The following is a 22,181-nucleotide window of genomic DNA, read 5'->3' as shown; positions in this document are numbered from 1 at the left end:
TTTACAGATGTGCCTCCATTCACTGCCAGTCTGCAGCCATTTTTGTTCGTGAACAAGAACTGCTGTCTGTTTTTACAGTGTGTGTGTGTGTGTGTGTGTGTGTGTGTGTGTGTGTGTGTGTGTGTGTGTGTGTGTGTGTGTGTGTGGTCGGGGTGCATCAGATTGAGTGATCCTGCCATTAGAGCGGGAGCAGCATGTGGAGAAAGAGGCTGTGTATCATTTCCTGGAAAACCATCCCTCTTCTTCCGTTTCCATCCATCCCTGCCTCCTTGTCTACCAGCACTGTGGCAGTAATAAAGATGACTAGACACTGCAGCAGGTGATAATCATGAGGCAAATGTAAGCCATTTTTCATTCAAATCTGATAGCACTTAACCCACTATTAAGAGTAATTAATCAATAATCAAGTCATGCTCTCAGGAGTGATGGAAGTGAAGGAAGTGAAAATAACTTTCAGGTAAATGTTTTCAAAGATAACACATTTATTTTGAACTGCAGTTATGATAGTGCTCTTCTTCAGTTCATTTACAACCAAAGTTTCGTTTCAAAAATGGATCATGTACAACCCAGATTTCCAAAATGTTGGAACACTGTGTAAAATGAAAATTAAACAGAATGCAGTCATTCACAAACAAACTTTGTTTACTGCCAAGTGTTCCTGAGTCCATGTAGTAATCTCCTTCATACAATCATGTGTTCACAAAGTGGTGAACCTCATGCTATCCTTGCTTGTGAACAACTGAGCCTCTCCAGGATGCTCCTTTCATACCCAATCATGATCTCCCCCCGGCGACCAATGTTTTACCCACCACGTAACATGTTGGAACACGTATAAACACTGTCTTTAGACGTGTTCTATGACCTTGCTTTATTAAGTCAATCAGCCAATGCTGCACTGGCTAGACACCACAGAAAATGTCATGGAAATTCATGGTCCCGTGCAGATGTTTTTGGTGAATCCTCTGTCCTCATGTCCGTTTGTGTAGTGCCACTGTGGGGCTAAAATTCCTACATAGACACCGAATGTTGCATCAAAACCTAATGATATTATCTCTTTCATTTCTGGACACTCCATGTCATGGAGCACTACTTCTGGGCCAAAAGGGTAAAGACTAGTAGCCAGACTAGTATAAAGTTCCTGTTTTAAGGAAGGTCTTGAAACACACAAGTTACCATTGTGAATACAATATAACTTTACCATGCTGGACATATTTTTTTCCACTTAGTTCATTTTAGGACAGAATGCCAGATGAAATGCCTTGTTAAGATTTATAGTTTTGCTTTTATAAAGTTGAAAGCAGCAGAGTACCATAGTACGCAGTTTGAAATTGTGATGTTAAATATTCTTGATCTCAGCATTACTGGGAAACTAGTAGATCCATCATTGCAATTCTATATGAATAGGCCCGGCTGAAAGTCATATTACTCATTTATATTTGTGCAATACAGTGACACTTGGTGTTGTCCATTCATTACTTTAAGAGAGTGAAACGCTCAGCCATATTCATTAGAATGTGATATAAATCTGCTCTAAATCCATTCAATTAGAGGCTGTTTTCTAACCTTGGAGAGGATGCTTTGACACCAGACTAGAAATATGAAGATGAGAGAATTCTAATGCACAAACTGGTTTGGATAAAAATCTTTTTTTACTATTATATTAAAATGTTGGGTTTGAATTCTGCCTCTTGGGACAGATCTCCTTTATTCATGACCTAACTTTTTCACTTTTTCTCAGTCTCTCTCTCTCTCTCTCTCTCTCTCTCTCTCTCTCTCTCTCTCTCTCTCTCTCTCTCTCTCTCTCTCCCTCTCTCTCCTCTCTCTCTGTATGTGTGCGTATGTGTGCGTGTGTGGCCATGTATTACTCATGTTGTGGGGACATAAATCTGTTTACACAGTCATACTGTGAGGACTCGCCTTCCTTATGGGAACAAAACACAAGTCCCCACAATGTAAATTATTAAATTTTAGGGTGAAGACTGGGTGTAAGGTTAGGTTAGGGTAAGGTTTAAGTTAAGGTTGGAGTCATGCAAGTAGTCTGGTTATGGTTAGGGTGGTTAGGGTAGGAAATGAATGTAAGTCTATGTAGTGTGCCCAGAAATGATGGGAACATGACTGCGTGCGTGCGTGCGTGCGTGCGTGCGTGCGTGCGTGCGTGCGTGCGTGCGTGCGTGCATGAACTCCATCCCAGTAAGCTATCTCATGCTATGACTTGATATTTAACGAGTGTCAGCCACTCTCTTGCCGGGGGTCAAGTCATGTCCTATGCACTGGAATGTGTCTTTGGCAGGCAGCAGAGCCGAGTGGCTTTCCATAAAAAGAGCATGAGAGCAGGAAGAACTGACACTGCTGGTGTGAGATTAGACAGATATGTGAGCCAATATTGGGCCTTTGTTCAGGAGTGGGCTACAGTCAGTCAGTATATCGGCCTTTGATAAATTGGAGCTAAAACATGTCCCATGATATTTTCACACACAATACACTCATGTTGAACCAGTGTTCTGAAGGGAACATGATGTGGTTGTATGATATAAAAAGACACTGATAACAGGGTGTATCACTGCATTGAGTACTGATGGTATCAGTACTCAATGCAGTACTCAATGCAGCAGCTGCTTTCACCAACTCAACCATCAAACAAGCAGAATTACAAATGTAATTCATCTTTGGGTTTCTCTGTTGCTCTTTTTGGATATTTACGTATTTGAGTACATTATATTGTTTGTAATACAGAAGAACTCCCAATGAAAACACAGTGAGAGATGAATTTCAAGCTAATCTTTAACAGTGGCTTCATCAGTTCATCGTCACGTTAATTTCAGCCTCAATTTGAACACATGGCATAAATTAAACAGCAATGGCCCAAATAATAGGGATGCAAAAAACAAGTTTTACATAAATGTACATTAATGCATATTTTTGGCCTGTAGGGGGCAGCATAACAGACTGAAATCACTGACATATTTTCATCTTATTACATTGAGAAGATGGGAGCTGCAGAGTTGTATGTTGTGTAAAATAAATGTAAATGAAAACAGAATGCAATCATTTGCAAATGAACTATGTTTGTTGTTGTGTTCCTGAGCCCATGTAGTATCCTTGACACAATCATGTGTTCACAAAGTGGTGAACCTTGCTCCATCCTTGCTTGTGAACGAGTGAGCCTTTCCTTTCATACCCAGTCATAATACTATCACCTGTTAGCAATGGACCTGTTTACCTGTGGGATGCTCCAAACTTTGAAACATGTTGCTGCATCAAATTCAGATAATATTTACAAAAATCAATGAAGATGGTGAGTTAAAACATTAAATATATTGTCTCTGTATTATAAATTATCGCTGTTTTGTATATGTTTTCACACAGCGTAACAACTTTAACAATTACAAATTAGTGCTGTCGATTAAAATATTTAATTGCGATTAATCTCATGAATGTCATAGTTAACTTGCGATTAATTGCAAATGAATCGCACATTTTTATCTGTTCTAAATGTCCCTTTTAATACTCTTTTTTTTTACTCATTTTAATACTGTTATCAACATGGAAAAGTGGATAGGCTTACTTTGTGCAAGTGTTTTTATTGAAAACAACAAGGTGTAGTGTTATATTTCACACTAACATTCTCACTTTGAGCAGTCATTCACATTTGAATGAATCAAATCTCACACTTTTATTTAACACTGTCAATAAACAGATGACAAAAAAATAAAAACTTGGTTACAAAAAAGCCCCTACAGCAACCCTTTCTAAGTGATCAAAACAGGGAGATCCAAAATAAAGTTACAAAGTGCACATCACTGTAAACTAGGACTCAGGCTATAGTGCAGTTAAACCATGGCTTAAACTTTCCTTTCTTCAGTTTCCTTTGAACATAATAGTATCCATATGACTCTGTCGAAAGCCATCCATTGTTGCCTGGTTTTGACAAGGAGGTGGCGGAGAATTCGCATTAGCCGCGCGTTTGGCCATCAGGTGGTATTTCAGACTGGATGTTCTACCTTGATAATTCAGTTCATATCGACAATACACACAGATAACTTTGGTCTTGTCATTTGACACATCTGGCAACTTTTTGAAACTAAACTTTCCATTCAGAATCTTGTTCGCATCCATTTTGGTGTTTCGCGCTTGACATCCACACAAACCGGTAGCTTACTCTTTGACAGCTAGCGAGCAGAAAAGACCAAACAAGTGCGTGGGGCATGCCTATTGTTTTGTTTCCAGTTTACAATCAGATCCTGTAGTTTTTCTAAAGTTACTAGCAGTGGCCACAGCTTATAAAAAACTATAAGTTCACTAGGTCACAAAGAGCGTTAATCTCGTGATTAAAAAAAAAAAGCCGCCGTTAAAATTGATTTGCGTTAACGTGTTAATAACGCAATATTTTTGACAGCAACATCACAAATACATGCATTTATTCATACAGCTTTAAACATACACTCCCTGGTTTTGTTATAGGGATGCTGCTTTTCATTTAAAGTCAAACATGCCTGCAGGGGGAGGGGAGCGGAGGTCTTAGTACCATAGATGGAATAATTGTGATTAAAGGTAAAGCTATTTGCTGTCTTTTAAAAATGTAACTGTCTAACAGTAACATTACAGTAATGAATATGAAGTGAGCAGTTAGCTTCACACTTACATAAGTGAAGGAGTTTAGACACCACAAATCAAAAAAGCCAATCAATTTTCCAAGTTAAGTTTAGTTAGTTATTTTATCAAATAAGCTGAATTTCTTGAAGAACTATGTTTAGTAAAAGTACGAGATAGAAAAAGGTTTTCTGTCTTCACTGGTCAAAGTGCAGTCTGAACAGATGAGTTTTCAGTCTGCAACGGAAGATGTGTGTCTGAAGGCCAGTCAGGCTGCTGCATTTTGAATGAGCTATAGAGGTCAGATGGCACATGCAGGAACACCAGCCAAGAGCGCGCTGCAGGCGTGAGAGGAGCAGAACGTGTGGCGCCTCCTGGATTGAGGAAAAATACATATCTTCCTCATGCTGTGGAGCATGAATGTACAGGAGCGTGTTGTTGCAGTGATGCTGGCAGAGAAGGACAGCTGGGCATCCACTATCCAAACTCAGGTTCCTTACAGTCTGAACTGAGGACACCACAAAGCTGTCAGTGTTAATGGAGAGGGCATAGATGTGAGATGTCATTACTGGAAGGAAGAGCAGCTTGATCTTGATGAGACTGAGCTTCAGGTCGTGTGCAGACATCAAGAACTGTTTTGTTCACATTATCAGTGAATTAGGAGGAAATGTTGGGATTTGGCAAGAAGTCCTTATACCTGAAAGATAAAACAGGTACTTTGTCAACAATCCATGAATTTTAAAAATCATTCATATGAGATTTCCTGATCTGCCATCCACATGTTTCAGGTTGGTTAGGTATCTAAAACTACTTGGTCAAGATGGGGTTAGGGCTAGGTTACTTCTAGTCTAATTTGTGCTATTTTATTCTTTTCCTTTTGTGACTGCAGTGATTGTGTATTGGGCTCTGAACACTGACAAAGCGCAGGTTTATTGATGTTTTTGTGGTGCACAGCTCAGACCCTATACTGGGATATAGTGGTGGTGGTGGTTAGGGGGGCAAAGAGTGTCCCAAAAATGGGACTGACCATGGTATGTTCCTTTAACACCTCATGTTGGATGGTCCCTGTGTCACTAACAGCCACCCTTTTCTGTCTGTGACCATGAGGAGACAGGCCAACAAACTGCTGCTGAAAATAGGCGTTTACCCTCTCTCTGAGGAAAGGACAAATACATTGCGCCTTCAACACCCTGCGCGCACACGCACACACACACACACGCACACACACTCACACACACACACACACACACACACACACACACACACACACTTTATTTCACACTTCATCATGGATGATCAATGAAACTTGTAAATCATTACAGCCGGTAGACGGTGAGAGTGGAAGTTGGAGGGGATAATATATTGGCCTGGTCATGAATGTCAATTGAGAGTGGCAAAGAATTGTGTTCGCTATTTCTTAGCATGCATCTATTCAATATCATTTTAAGTGAAACAGTAGTTAAATAGTTTATAATGTTCTTTGTACAGAAACTAATTTCAGCCAAAAAGGGTAAACACCCAATGTCTCAAGCCCTTGTAGCCAGTATTTTATATGTATGTCCCTGTTTGTGATGAAAATATGTAAATCAAGGTTTCTCTCATCCTCAGAGGGGATTGCAGCTACATCTGCATCACATAATCGTGGTGGTGCAGGGTGGTGAGAAGGAAAGACGTCAATAACTAATTTCTGGCTCTTACTTGTCCTGCTGTAATACAGAGGAAGCTGTTTTCTGCTGCTTTCAGCACTCCCCAGTGTTTTCCTGCATCCTTTTGCATCCCAGTCTTTATTACAGTTTTTGCCCATTGCTTGAACGCTATTGAGACACGCTTAGACCAAAGTAACAAAACTAGAAGTTTTTTCTACTTTAGCTTAAACACACTGTAACCATACCCCAAACAAAAGTGCTGCTTTGCACTTTAGTTGCAATTCTGCAACACACTTGCTCCTTTATGCAACACACTTGCTCCTGCACACTACACACTATTTCAGACATAAGACACTTTGTTCATAAATGAAATCTCAGGGTACCATTGGGAAAACACATCCATTGAAAATACAAAACACTTTGGAAATACTCAGACACACACCTGAAAATACTTACTTACAAAATTGAACAATAGCCAGCCACAAATAGGCCTCAGCTAAGCAATAGCTAGCGAACGCTCCTTTTGCAACAAAAAATGGAAGTTCTGTGAAACATACAGTACAGTATAGTACATAATTCTGTACCCTTGAGATGTTACAGTACTGTGTACAGTCTACAGTACAGTACTGTAAATACAATAAAGTTTTGTGAAACATGCAGTGATTATATTGAAATGTTTCAGTACTGTGTATGGTATATACAGTAAAGTACAGTATATACATTACTGTCAAAAAATAAGCAAACCAATAACAATTAATGGTTGCATTTTCCTACAGAATGGCTAGAAGACCTTCTGGGGGTGGACGCAAAGCCTGTTCACCCAACAGCAGGAACTTGCCATTGTAGAAATAGTCAGAGCAAACAATGCAATCTGTCTCCACCAGCTGCAGCAACAAAAACTTGCAGATAGGCAAGTATTTTTGTTTTACTGTATTTTCTCTTTACTGCATGTACTGTACTGTAAAGTATAGTACTGTAATGCACAGTATTGAGTTGATGTAATTTGTAACCTTACAGTAATTCTATTACAGGACTTTTCATTTTTGGTTGTTGTGAAAACCTTCGTTGTGAAAAAACATAACAGAAACTGTGTAACAGACGGTCTTGCATTGAGCTTCACAGAATGCTCTGAGAAACTGAATAAAAACAGTGAAAATGAAAGACTGCAGTGTTTTATATAAAGTACACTAGTGTGTTGCTGCTAATCTGAAAGTGTATTCGTGTGATGGTGTGTTTTTTCATTTTGTCACCAGAGTGACATTTTGACAAAGGATTGTTAGGTTTTGATAGCAGAGTTTCACTTTACTAGATATGAATGCTTTATTTTCCAGTGTTAAGTCTTTGTGTAGAGTTTTGACACACTGAGCCAAGTTTTGCAAAAAGTGTTCAAGCAACGGGCAAAAACTGTAACAGGGCCAATTCTATGTTAAATATGTCTAATATAAACTCTATTGACCACAAACAGATCCAAGACAACTCCAATGCTAGATCAAGTTTTATCTCATTTGGCTGAAATGCATCAGGGAGGTAGGATTATTGTAACTTCAAATTATCATCTTTACAGTACTTAAAAACAGTATTATATATCAGATGAACAAGGAGGTCAGCATTAGTGATGCAGGCATGAATACAAATGAGATAAGTTATGAACTCTATTCATATAAGACCCCCAGTAATAGCTTATCACCATTATTAACAAAAAAAGTATCTCTGTGTTGGCAGACAAATATTCTCTGCATTGTTCCATGGAGCATCTAATCCAAATGAAATGGATCAATTTTACACACGCAGTAAAGGCCACTTCAATTAGTCCTGAGGAGTTCCACTCAGTCTGTGAACACAGTTGTATAAGGTCTTCTGTGACTTTGGAGGAGCTTTGTCAAGCCTAAGAAAATAACCTAGCCTAAGAAATAACCCAGGCAGGGTGTGTTTTTACAGAGAGATAGTATTGGTTACATAATGGGACATGTAGGATCCAGTGGGTTTTAGAGCTTGGCAAAAACTTGAGACTTAAAGTCAGGATATCTCAGCCTCTGCAGCTTTGATTTGGACCATTCTTTTTTAATCTGCCTCCTGTGAATCCCCCAACATTGTGGAAATTCAATGCTAAATTGCCTGAATCTCCAGTATTCTTTAGTCTTTTGTTTATTTGTTTTTGTCCTGTTCCTGTGCAAGTACATACATTGAGGGCAATGTTTCAGCTGGGTTAGAGTTAGGGGTTAGGGTTAGGGTCTAAATGTGCAAAAATGTTGATTCTTTTCCAAAAGGCCACGCTCAAAGATTAGGAAAAAATCATGGCACAAGCATTTTTGTGAAGAACGATAAAAGAGAGCTTTAGTGAGAAATTTAAACTCACCCACTTGCTCACATCCACACAACTGGCTGCCAATCACCATGTGAATGTTGCTGGCTCAATGGTTTTGGAAAGTTGAAAAATGGTTGGTGTCCTCCCACTTTGCCTAAAGCTAAGTAGGGAGAGAATTTCAGATGGTGTTTGACAATCTGACAAGCTCTCTAGTGCTTGCTAAATGCTAATCTTTCAGGCATGCCCCCCTTCAGAAGCTGAGAAAAGTTCATGCCCTACATCCCCATAGAGAAGTAACTAAAAAAAGGATCCAAGGTGAATTTTAGTGAAAGAAAGGTCAGCACAATAGCATCAACAAACTCTGTTTATTTTCCCTACATAAATCATATTCATTCAACTTTGTTTTACTCCACGTTTTTCCCTTGTCACCACCCTCTGGGTAGAGTTGATAGCAGTAGAAACCTTGCTAAAAAACAAATTTGCATTGCCATTCATTTTAGTTTTTTTTTAGCCTCCACTGTATTGCACTACATTTTTTAAAAACTACTTGGCCTTAGACCATTGTCTACTTATACGTGACCAAAAAGATCATCTCTCATAGTAAGACCCAAATATAATAGACTATGAAATGAAAGAGTGACACTGATTATGACACACATGAGTGTTGAGTCTTAGAGTAGAGACCACTGAATGGTTTTCCTGTCTTGTGGTCCTTTGGTGAATAACGTTCATGACATTGTCTTATCTGTGATATTTTCCTCTGACGCACTATGTTGAGAAAAGCCAGGACTTCACCTATTGTCTGTCTGTCTAAAGGAACTTAATCGGCTTCAGTGCAGCATTAGCATTTATGTATGTGGATGTGTTAGTGGCAACCAGCAAACAACTCAACAAATTGGGAAAGTTGGTACGACCTTGGATTTCACACTCCTTGTTTGGTATTAAATCTTTGGCCTGAGGTTGTGACAATGAAAAAAAAATACTGTCTGAATTAGGGATTGGGATGCATGGCACGCATAGTGGTGCATACATAACCTCAGAGCGAAGACAGAGATACAGTATTCATTGAGCATATGTGTGTTTATCTCTATGTGGTGTTTCTGTGAGAGTTGTGGACCTTCACATATTGTTGGCCTGGATTTTCCATGATTTTGTCGACTAGATAATAAAATAAACCAGGTTCCAGTTCCAGATATTTGGTTTTAATCGACCTCACTGTGTATTTTCTAATGAACAGCCTACAGCAAAGAAATAGTCTGTATAAAAAGTGCTGACAGTGAGCTCTGTGGACAGTGTTTATGAAGAGAGATGTTGCTTAAGCAAGAGTTGCTTTACAACTAGACACACATGTGGTTTCCCTTTAGCACTAAACTTCCAAACAATAGCAACCTTCTGATTGTCATGAGGTAATGGTAAATACAGGATATGTTTCATCTTGTCCTTCTAGCCTCAGACTAACAGGCAAGCAGACTGCTGCTTCAGCAGAAGTCCTGCATGGCCTCTTCTGATGTAGACAAATTATTTGACTTAAGATCAAAAACAAGCCAAACTTGTGTTGGTCCATGCCCTGTATCAATGGTGCTGCAAAGTCCACCTGTAAATGGCCACACTTTCTTTTGGATGTTTTGGCAGTAACACATGTCCTGCAGTTTCTTAAAGGAAGGTACAGTATGTAATTCTACAATCAGAGCGCACATCGAATGTTTTACCATTAAAAATAAACCACCAGGTCAAAGAGCCCACCCTGCAGGAGGGCCTCCGACAACACACCTAACAACGAGTAAAGGCAATTTATACTGATGCAGTGGTAACACCATCTGGGCCTTATGGGCCTTGTGTGACTTTTTCAAGTTTGTCTGTTGCAGGTGGGTGACCAGATCCTGGAAGTGAACAGCCAGAGCTTTGTCACCATCTCCCATGATGAGGCAGTTCACATACTCAAAACAGGACGCCACCTGCTGATGAAGGTGAGGGATGTGGGACGTCTGCCTCATGCGCGTACAGTGGTGGATGAGACCAAATGGATCTGCAGTCAGGCCATAGCTGAGACCAATGCTACAGCTAACCCAAGTTCTGTCACCGACCCCAGTGTCAATACTGGCATCCATGCTAGTGTCAGTGCCAGTACCTGCACTTCAAGGTGAGTGTACTGTTGACTTAGAATAACTGTTTGCCAAATAAAATGAATGCAAGAATTGTCAGTGGTTTTGCATGCATGCATGCATGTGGTTTACAGACCTGGTTTCTTGCATTAAATTAGAGGTGTTCAGTTTATGAACAAACTTAACTTGATCCTCCAGTTGAGCTGAGTATTCTAGATCATCAGTGTTACTGACAGAATTAGTAGCATTGTGCATTGGAGCTTCCCTGACTGCCACAAGAAACTTAGAAACCCTGGGAAACTCTTCCTTCTCATCTGATAGATCAGTGCAAGGTCACAACAACTATGCTTTAGGCTAGAGCAACGCTCTTATGTGCCTCCTCAAAAATGTGAGACATCAGGGCAATGGCAAAGGTATCACCTGTAGTCCACACGGACCGTGATTGGTCAGCTTGGGATGCATGTGCTGCGTGACATTGATAAAATAAAGAGAACATGAAGCAAACTGAAGAGAGTTATCATCTCCTGTCATCCTTTTCAGTAACATACATCACAAGTCAGTTGTAGATATAGAAGTTAGCTGGATGTAACTCTAGTTCTATAAGTGCTTGTTTAGCCCACAGTCACTGCTGTATGTCACTAAGAAAAGAATGCAAATAACGTTACTAAGGGGAATATACAGTAATTGAAGCACAATTTGTCCTGGTTGTGTAAAATATATCTTTATAGTGTTGTAAAGGTGGCATTAACAGGTGAAATGCAGCAGTGAACTATAATCTAAACAGGATCTACTACAGGACTCCTGTTAAGTCCTTGCATTAAATATAAACCAAACAGTGGTTACTGAGATTTTTAACTTCCATCTCTGTTCTATAAAGTGTGTTGGTATGGTAATCTCTGTACGGCAAAATCTTTCATTTTAATCAGACCAGTCTCTGCCAAAACATTTCAGGGCATATATTATCACTCTGTGATTATTCAGGTTGCCAAATCAATCAATCAATTTGAAACCTGTGGCAGGAAAAAATGGTAACGCCTGATTTTATATGTAAACATGAAGAGAAAATCATGGAGCAATTCAGATCATTTAAAACTAATTCACTAACAACAGAAACTTTGCCATATGGTAGAAAATCTCATCTATTGGTAGCTGCATTACTGAGAGTGGGTCTATTTGGGAGGTCCGGGACATGAAAACCTTTCCCTGCAGAGGAGGATTGTGTTTGACAGCTCCATTGTGTCTGACAGCAAAGCGATGTGTGGAGACTCCTCTCTCTCCGCCTCTCTCCCTCATCCATCTGTCTCTAGCCATAATGGACCTGGCCCTGATTGAGAATTTGGGGGGGTATAAATTTCTCTGCCTGCTGCTGCCTTGGAAATCATACAAGGTGGCTCTCAGCTCCGCACTTCATTAAATTCACAATGCCTTGGTCCCACCTCAGGCTGGGCTAGGCAGTGATGCTGTTGTCTTTTCAATGTTTACATGCACAAGAATTGATGAGGCGTTCAGCGCTTTATGTTGATACTTTTATGTGTTACTCTCAATTCAACTTGTTTGTAGGGTGAATATGACTGGAAATTATTTGTTTCTTAAATATGTTATGCATTGTTGTCTTCTTTGTTGCAGACCATCCTCAGCCAGAGCTACACCTGTCTTAGGGAAGGTAAGAATAGCAGCCATGCATTACTGGCCTCTGTTTACATATTAACACTCTTTAAATTTCATGTACGGTACAGGCTTGACTGACAGACGCCACACTCAAGCATGCTGAAACTCTTTCTTACACCTGAGCAAAAGGTGGGACTAGAGTCTGACTCAAGTCATTTATCTGATGACACTGCACTTGATCTTGACTTTAACGGTAATACCTTGTGACTTTGGCATTTTAACATGGATTGACCTGATGTCCTCCCCAAAAGCAAAGAATGAAATCTGCAATGCAAACTCTTAATGTTTTGGTGACAAAAACTTGGCAGAAAGCAGGTTTTGGTAGGTGTAATTATTGTTAATTCCATAATTTACTTGCCACAAGTCCAAAATAAGGCCAGCTGAAGATCATTGGTAAGAGTGGACAAGGTGTTTTTGACTCTTCTTCGTTGACTGTTCTTTGGTGAAATAATCCATCTGAATTAGACACAGATACTATGTATTACTGTACCTTTTGAGATGAATAATTTCCTAAAACTTGTTTTAGGGTTGATTCGGCAACTAAAAGTGCATTAAATTATCTCATCATGATGGGATTTTGTTTTATAAGGACTCAAGGATTAGTTACCTAGAGATGGAACAGACCTAACAAAATTCCTAGAACATAAAGCATCTCTGGCTGCTTACACCAACATTAACCATTAGAACTAAATTCCTAACCTCAACCCTAACCCTATTCCTCAGGTAAACCTAATCATAAGCCAACCCTTGAAACCAAATCAGAACCTTCAAACAGTCCTTTGAAGATCTGACTGGCCAAAATATCCTCACTCTCTAAAAATTTCCTCACTCCCAAGGCCTCAAACTCAACTCAAATGGGTTCTCACAAAGATAACTGTACAAGAGCACGCACATGCAGTCATGTTTCCATCATTTTTGGGGACATTACATACCCAATACTTGCCTAACCCTAAATTTCACTTTACCCTCAGCAGGAGCTCACTATTCAGGAACAAACGACACCATGATGGCCATGTTACTCGAGCTATGCCTTTGTTTTTTCTTTGCAATTATTCCAAGCAATGGAAGTGGGACCGCTTCGGGTTCAGTGGTATTGAAGTTAGGACACCCAAGCTTTTACATTACTATACACTAAATCCAATATTTCATTTTCTCCCATGGGGAACTCCACAAACTGTGTGAAGTTTGTCAGGGTGTTTGCAAGAGTCATGTGGTTAACATTTCCACAGACTGCCATAAAGATACTAAGGTGTGACAGACATGTTCCTTGACAGTAATACAGTATATCTGAAGTTGCACCATTTGTTGTTCATGAGAACATTAAATTCCCCTTCTTTCCATCTCTCCAGGGCAGGCACTCACATAGCTAGATGAAAAATGAGGTCAAACACTAGGAATGCAACAACTTGCAGAAACTTTGCCAAGTGCATTATGGTGGTTGTTACACTGCTACACTAACCTAGGCTTGTGATAAATCAAAGACTCGCAAGCCTGCAACCTAGTGTCTCTTTACGTGTTGCATTAAATATGAAAATGTGACCAAACCATCCCTGGGTGAATGTAAGCTTTCCTAAATAAGGGTTGTGTATGCATGGTTAGCTTACTTCCACAGTTCCCACTTTCTGTGACCAGCTCACTTGGACCAGACAATCTCTCTCGACATCCCACAGGAGCCCCTCTATTCATGCAGGCAGCCAGCCTGCTCTTTGATGTGGATGTTCAGTTAAAAGGTGTATATACACAGTTCATGGTGGTGGGTGAAACAAATTCTGTTTTCTCAGTCTCTTCAATCTCTTTTGTAACCATAATATCTTGCCTTCGACGTCCATCTCATCGCATGTCCAAAACTCTCAGCCACAGGTGAAAAGTGCCGGCAGCTCAGTGACTCAGCCATCCTAAATCATGCCTACTTATATGACATCATCATAACATACTTGCCCCCATATGGAGAAAAAACAAAAAGAAAAAATATCAGAGTGTGCAAAGTAAACCACAAACTGAGGAGATGGATGCTCAGGAAGGGTCCTCTTACTGGCACATGGGACAGCACATATCCTAACATTAAGATTTCCTGCCATGTGCTGTACTGTATTTTAAAAGCAAACTCAAGACCTACCTTTTTAGTCTGGCTTTTAACTAATTTTTATTTATTTATTTATTATTTTTAACCTTTTAGTCTGGTTCTTTGAATTTTATTTATTTATTTATTTAATCTTTTTAGACTGGTTGTTAATTGAATTTGATTTACTGAATTTTTATCTATACAGTCATCTTATTGTATTGATTATCTTCTCTCTGGTTTTTCCTCACTTCAAAGTGGCGAGTGTGGGATAGCATTTCCTCAGTTTTCCTCAGTTTTCAGTTTTTCTGAATTCCTCAGTGTTTTTAAATTTGTGTGTGTGTGTGTGTGTGTGTGTGTGTGTGTGTGTGCGTGTGTGCGTATGTGTGGGAGAAGGGGGGATATCTCTTGTGTCTATTATTTGTTGTATTGCTTTTATGTAAAGCAGTTTGGGCTGCTCCTTTGTATGAAAAGTGCTCTATAAATAAAGTTTGATTGATTGATTGATTGATTGATTGATTGATTGATTGATTGATTGATTGATTGATTGATTGATTGATTGATTGATTGATGGCTGTGGAACTAAAGCCCACCTGAACACTCTTGGGTTTGACATTTTGAACTTTGCAAAGAAAGCCAGTGGATTGTGGTCCAAATTTGCCATAACTTCTTGACCTGAGTGAGAAACACACTCTTCAAAATGCTTCACTGCCAAGACAATATCCAAAGCTTCTGTCTTGTTGGTTGAATAAACCTTATGATGTTGTTTATATGTCTTAAAGAAATAGTCATTGGTCATTCTAGCTCGGCTGCATGCACTTGCAAGGGTAATGCCCGACTCTAATATCACAGGTATCCACTGCAAGCTTGAAAGGTGCATCAAAACTGGGTGGAAGCCACACAGGTTCACATACAGTAGCAGTATGGCTTTCTCCCCTCCAAAGTAACGCTCACAGGCTTCTGTCCAAAGAAACTTGGCAGCTTTCTTCAAGCAAAGTTGGGTATAAATCTCCTGTAGAATCCACACATACCCAACACTCTCATAATGTCCCATCATTTCTTAAGTGCAGGAAGTTCACACAAGTAAATTCAGACCTGCCTCCTGTAACCTCTAAACGAGCTGCTGCACATCTATTCCCATGAGCTACTATACACGGCCACATCAATATTGCAATATATATTGCAGGGAATATATTTCCAATATCCTGCCACCTTAGTCAAGCTGTTTATTTATAATATAATATAATATAATATAATATAATATAATATAATATAATATAATATAATATAATATAATATAATATTTTAATATTTCTCATATACTGTATATAGATATTGGTAGACAGTATATGTAAATGACAAGTGTGGTTAGCTCTAAAACCTCAAAGCCAAAAATAATAATTACATATGATGGATAGTTCACATTCTGTTGTTGTGGCTGTTTATATTCCATGCTTGGCTGATGCGATACAGGCTTGTGACATCATCCAGTGACAACCAAGCACCACACATAATACCCCAAAGCCTTTATGGTGATCTCAGGAGACTTTAACCACATGACTCTTGCCAACACCCTGAGAAATTGAGTTGCATAGTAATAATATGTAGGTGTCAAGTTTTGGAAGAAGGAAGAAGAATGTGTGAAATAAAGAAAGATGGTATCTGCAAATCAGCTGTATCAGAATTGATTCTTTTTTAGAAACTTGTCCATTGTGTGTCTGACTATCTTAGTCTTCCTAAATTGGTGGAGTATTCTTAACAACACCGTTGTGATAGCCATGTGGGACATACGTTTTAAAAGGAAAAATGCTTTTTATTATGATGATAATATTGTTTTATTTGCTATAATCATTATTTTTTAATTTATTATCTTTTGCTGAGAATCTTGAAGACGGGACCAGATTCTGTGAACTTGCCTTGTCTCCTGAGTGCACCTGTCATCAACATCTTTTCTAGCCTTGATTTATGCTGGGAATGATGCCTTTTTTACAACCTGCTTAACATTTAGCGATTTAAACCCTGGCGGCTGCTGAGCCCAGTCAGTGTTTTACACCGTACACTTCCACAGGAATCATTCAAGGTGAAGTTCATCCACACACTGACTTGCTGAGGCAAGGAAAAGCATTTTCTGCTCTAGTCTAACTGATAGAACTAAAATAAGGCAAGCATGCAGCAACCACCACGGGTGACTATGACAGGCTGAGCCACCTGTCAATCAAGAACTCAAGTACTTATTTTAATCTTCAAGCCATGACATCAAGAAAACAATCATTCTCAAAATCACCAAGGCCCAAAAATTAAATTAACGTTTGAAGTCCTAATATCTTGTGGAAAAACTTTATTTTTGGAGTGTAAGACAGGTACCTAGGAACTTATACCCAGTGTTAAAATATATACAGGGATGCATATTGCTGGTATGTAGGTACACATGTGCGACAGTCAGTCATTTCAAAACTCGTCTTTGCATACAGAGCATGCATGAGATCTGCAAAAAATACTGCTGAGGAAGTTGTGAGAAGAGAATGAAATCTCCTTTTTGAAACTCTCAAAGTTTCACAGTATCAGATGGTCCACATTGAAGCATGAAACACTTTTGCCAACCACTCAAATGCAGCTTGCTACGAGTAATTACTGTGAGCTGCTGCATATCTGCAGGGAGCATTTTCAGTGTATTCTTGCCAACATGCTTGACACTGAGTTTGAAATCAGATACAACTCCCTCAGGTCATGTGATCATCTTTTAGTTTTATATCCTTGGCCTTGGGAAATGCAAGACCTGCAATGTTTTGGCAACACAATGATGTGCGCCATTCTTCAGAAATATGAGCCCACCTTGCAATGTGACAGAACTCCTCTTTGAGAGAATAGATGCACTGAAAGCAAGCAGGAAGGCTTGGCAGCATCATCTGTGTATGACTTGGTTACTCCAACAATGAGGTGGTTGAATCGTCTCTGACAGTCTTTGAGCAGGGGATTCACAAGTCTCAACAAAAAAAATGACCAAGTACAGATCTTGTCTGTCCAAGATAAAAACAGAGACATTTGACCCAAAGCCAGCTCTTGACCTGTGGATGGAGACAGCTCATTGGAGGTTCAACCAGGGACTCGGGGGTGCATCTTCATCATCTGCCTTGCAGGAAGCTGAAGAGAGAAGACTTTGGCAGTTAAGACTGCGCTGTATATGGTACCAAACATCTCACTGAACTCACCCAAGTACCTGCTTGAATGAAATCATTGACTGAATGGATGATAAATGGACCTGACTTCAGTATGACCAGCCTGGAAACACTTCCTGTCATTATGTGGATTTAAGAGAAGACAAGATAAAACTTTTTTATATGGATGAACTTTTTATATGGATGATAAATACAGCGTTTTTACTATTACACATTTGCGTTTTCTAAATGCACTTGTGTTGTCAAATTGATGAAAATGTTTGAAGATGTGTTTTCTTAAGCTGCAGTGCCTTGAGCTCTAAGAGATACTGACAAATTCACTACACCAGTAAAATGAAAATTCAACAAAAGATATTAAAGATTTTGCTTCACCATAATATGCTTAAGTAGCTCAACCAGAAATAAAGAAACATTTTGAAGCTTTATCAAAGCTTTTGGTTAGTACTAAAGTCAACCAACTGCATTGCTCATCACGTAATGCATATTTTGTTACCTCCAGGTCTTGTCACTTTGACTAACTGACATAGCATTGTCTGTTCACAGCACAGCACAGCATTCATTTTCTACTGTAACTCAGCAGTTCAGGAGTTCCACTCTTTCTCTGGAAAGGATTCAGTGAGCAGTGCCTCTCTTGCTGACTTATACAAACTTATATAGAACTTATAAAGTATATGCTGCTACTGTTCATGCTTAACAAAATTAGATTGTGTCTTCACTCTTCTTTTAGCGTTCAGCAGGAGGTCCTTACCCCCAGTGTGTGACCTTGTCAGTGTCTGATTAGTGTATGCTGTTTAACCTGCTTTTGGTGCACCTCTAGCACTTACTGCCTTCGGTGTTGGTTGGCTTGGTTAGGTTTAAGCATGAGGAGTGAGACTGGTTAAGGTTAGGGTAAGAATATCAGGGTCAGCCAATCAGAGGCAGAGTAGGACGGGTCATGACTTTGCCATCCTGGGAAGAAAATATGGCCCCCAGTACTATGGATTATTAACCCTTTTTGTTTTACACAATTACATAATTGTTACATAATTTTGACACCATGTCAGTCAATATAAACGCTCTCAACTAACAGTTATGGTGATGATCAAGACTATTTATTATGTCCTGTGTTGCTCATTTCCCCACCCCCATTGTTTCCTTTATAAAATGATCGACATTGACATTGTAAACAGCTGCGCTACATGCTAAAATGTGCACCAACACAGTCTGTATCTAAGGCTCTACTATAATTAAGCAGCTATTCTTCAGAAACAGGTCCAATTTCTAAGCCCCAAGCAGTCGAGGCCTAATGAGTTTTGTAATTTAAGATCGGATGGGTGGCCATGTTGATTTAATGCATGTCCAACGAGCATTTAAACAGCCACTGGGTAACCATTAATGAATTACGAGCAGTGTATAAAGGATGCTGTTCTGAAAACCGAGTGGGTGCTGAGGGACAAGACATGTGGCATTCAGCGCTTTTATTATAGTGACTTGAATGGGGGTAGTTATCTAAAAGCAGCTTGTTAGTAAAGGCAACGTGCTGTAAATTAATTAGGGCCCAGCTCTGTGGATGTGATTGGTAAGCACATGACTGCTGACACGTCATAATTTAGAGGACATCTGAGAGACTTTAAGCTACACAGCCTCTCTCTCTCTCTCTCTCTCTCTCTCTCACACACACACACACACACACACACACACACACACACACACACACACACACACACACACACACACACAAACCTATGCACATACACTTACAATACACACACCAACCTATTTCCTAAAAATTCTGTTCATATATGATTAATCAATAAATCAAATTAAAAAGGAAACATTTACAATACAAATGATTGAATATGTCCCTCTGGGAAATTAATTTTTTCACTCTGTTAGTCATTTCCACACACAAACAAATACACATGCAATTTATGTGGAGAGATGTCAGAACAATGGGTCTGCCACATAGCAGAGCCCCCTTAGTGGTTAGAGGTTGTGAACCTCTACCATGAACTGGTGAACTTCGGTCCCTGCGTCAAGTCCATACAGACTGAGCTACTGCCGCCCCATGTAGCTGCAAACCTTTTACTGACAACACAAAATGTTCATGCTGAGGGCACCCTCCAATCACTCTCAACCATCGCCTAGATGATGTTAGAATGGCCCAAGAATGCCCCCCCCCCCCCCGCCCTTACCCTGACCATTGTCTCCAAATTACCATTAATGATTTAAAGTATAACTATTAAATGCTGACTAATTTTTTTGAGCAAGGAGGGCAGCCATATTGCATCTCACGTTTTCCTCACCATGTTTTCTTGCTCATGGAGCTTCCTTAGAGGGCACTCATGTTTTTTCGACCCCTGAGGTATCCAAGAGCACACTTTTTTTCTGAACACCTGGGGGCTGCAGCCCTGAGGCAGTTGCCTGCTTTGACCTGTTGATAAATAAGCTTTGTTGTCAGTGTATGCACTCCTGGCAACCAAAATACATTTGGCAAAACAAATGAGTTTCCTACTAATTATTCATTTGATAATAAGATGACTTTTGGAGCTGCTCAGATTTTGTACACATTGTGAGCCATTTTTTCATTTAACCAAAGAATCAGACCTTTTACTTATCTGCGCCCAGTTTGCTCTTAGAAAATTCCATTAAGTCATAAAAAAGCTAGCAATAACACTATTTTGTCAAACTACTTCAGAAATGTCAGTAACATACCTTCAAGCTGATTTCTTCATTGTCTGTTGTACCATGTTGTGTGTGACTGCCTAGTCTAAAATAAAAATACACAGCCTTTTGTATTATTTACATTGCTGGTATAAAAGAAAAAAAAATACAAAAACACAAAAACAGTTGCTCTTGCAAATATCGTGATAAAAGGTTTATGTCTCTTCAGATGTTTCCATTTCTTGAACCTGAAGAAAATGATGTGACACAGCAACTGACAACAGGAAAATCACAGTTTGGATTTCCAAGATTTGCATGACTGCAAAGTGTTCAGTTAAAAAACAAAAACTTAACCTTCAAAGCATCAGTGCTTGCAACAACATTCCAGTATTGGGAGTGAGTCTCGTTTGTTCACATAAAGGCTTTTCTGGCTGGAGTCTCATGAGATGCAATATTTTCAGTGACCCAGTCTGGAGGCTCATCTGCCAGGATCTGCTGAAAATGCAGATGGGGGGACTTTAGGCGCAGATGTAGTTTGATGTGCTTTATACTCTATGGCTATTTAAAATGCAAACCCTTTACTGCTTAAAAATACAGGCAGAAATCATGCTCTGCTGGTGTTTGCTGCCTTTAATTGTGAAAGTGAAAGTTAAACACTATATTTCTTTGACCTCTTGCCATTTTTGATTTATTTTGTATCCACATGGTGTCAAGGATGTGTTTTACTTGAATTTAACCCAGATCTCATGGAAATATAGTAAGATTTTTCTTTTCCTCACAACAAAAACAGTTTTACGTGGGCAGCTCTCTAGGGCGGGGGTGGGGAACCTTTTCCTTATCAAGGACCATATTAAATTGGTGAACACATACATCACTCTGACCTCTAATGCAAATGCTGGAAATGCTTCTTTGGTGAGGTGTCTGATGTAATATGGTAGTGATGATGATAATGCAACTTTCAGCTGTTTTTCCAAGTTTGGGCCAGTCAGTTTTGAGCAGAATCAGGTCTTTTCAAGAGTCAGTTTAAAAAAGAGCTGCTAACAGTAGTAGGTTGTTGCTTTCATTTTACAGGTTGTCAGGAACATCAGCTGGTTCCACATTAAACAACATAGCACAAATATGTTCAGTTTTGGTTACTTTGCATGGCCTGAAAGCTCTCACCAAATGCCTGAAGGACTGTTCACACTCACCAGCATATTCAGATGTCATAGCAGGCTTTGGTTCTTGCAGAGTAGGAGAATGCACAGTCTTTCCTCTTTCCAGCTGTCCTTGCCACAGCTTTAATAAATTGTTCCAAATAATTTCTGATTTGAAAACAGAGAGCTGTGAAGCTGGCTGGTGCTTGAGCCTCAGCTCCGAGAGATTCTTGATGATGTTCACCATGAGGGCCAAATCACACAGACGCTTCTCATCCCTGAGTTCCACATCAGATTTTCCTTTCATCTCTATAAATTCCTTGACATAAAACGGACACTTTGGAACTGTTTTATCAGTGCTAGCAGCAGCTGCAAAAAGCAACTCCTTCGTAAATTCTCCTTCTGTATGAGCTTTCAGCTTCTAAACTATTAGCTTGCTCACCACAAAACTTGCCTGCATAACACTATCTGTGTCAGCCTGACACTGTGTCTACATTTGTTTCCTTGACAGTCGCCATGATGCAGTGATATAACATTAGCCTGCTAAGTACATGTTGCACTCAGGGACCACTCGGAATGATGTGTTAGTCTACTGTTGTTTTCTTTTATCATTGAAAGAAGGAATTGCTGTCTGGAGAATTTGGGGGGATTTCTGAGCTGCTTTTCGTATTTATGAATTGCCTCATGGGGCCTCTCTATGTCTCAACCCCTGCTCTCCAGAGTAGTTTATTATCCTTCTGCCTGCCTTGTGGTTGTATTGCCTTTATTTTCTCTGTGAAATTTTATTTGGATATATATCTATTGTTTCTGCTTTATGTGGACCGCAGGTGCAGTGCATTAACATTTTATTGTTCCT

The 22,181-nt window shown here is 39.5% G+C and overlaps 1 protein-coding gene across 2 annotated transcripts in view; it reads left to right on the top strand.

Moving 5' to 3' along the window:
* The window catches only part of whrnb (whirlin b), a 99,331-nt gene that overhangs the window by 51,517 nt on the left and 25,633 nt on the right, over positions 1 to 22,181 (top strand). For both annotated transcript variants that reach the window (XM_070964840.1, XM_070964839.1), the window contains exons 4-5: positions 10,407 to 10,681; positions 12,270 to 12,306. In XM_070964840.1, coding sequence (XP_070820941.1) covers positions 10,407 to 10,681; positions 12,270 to 12,306 — 312 coding nt within the window. The remainder of the gene's footprint in view (positions 1 to 10,406; positions 10,682 to 12,269; positions 12,307 to 22,181) is intronic.

Source organism: Chaetodon trifascialis, chromosome 6 (genome assembly GCF_039877785.1).
Source record: "Chaetodon trifascialis isolate fChaTrf1 chromosome 6, fChaTrf1.hap1, whole genome shotgun sequence".
Lineage (NCBI taxonomy): Eukaryota > Metazoa > Chordata > Actinopteri > Chaetodontiformes > Chaetodontidae > Chaetodon > Chaetodon trifascialis.
Note: the sequence above shows the minus strand (reverse complement) of the source record. Positions and strands in the feature narration are given on the sequence as shown.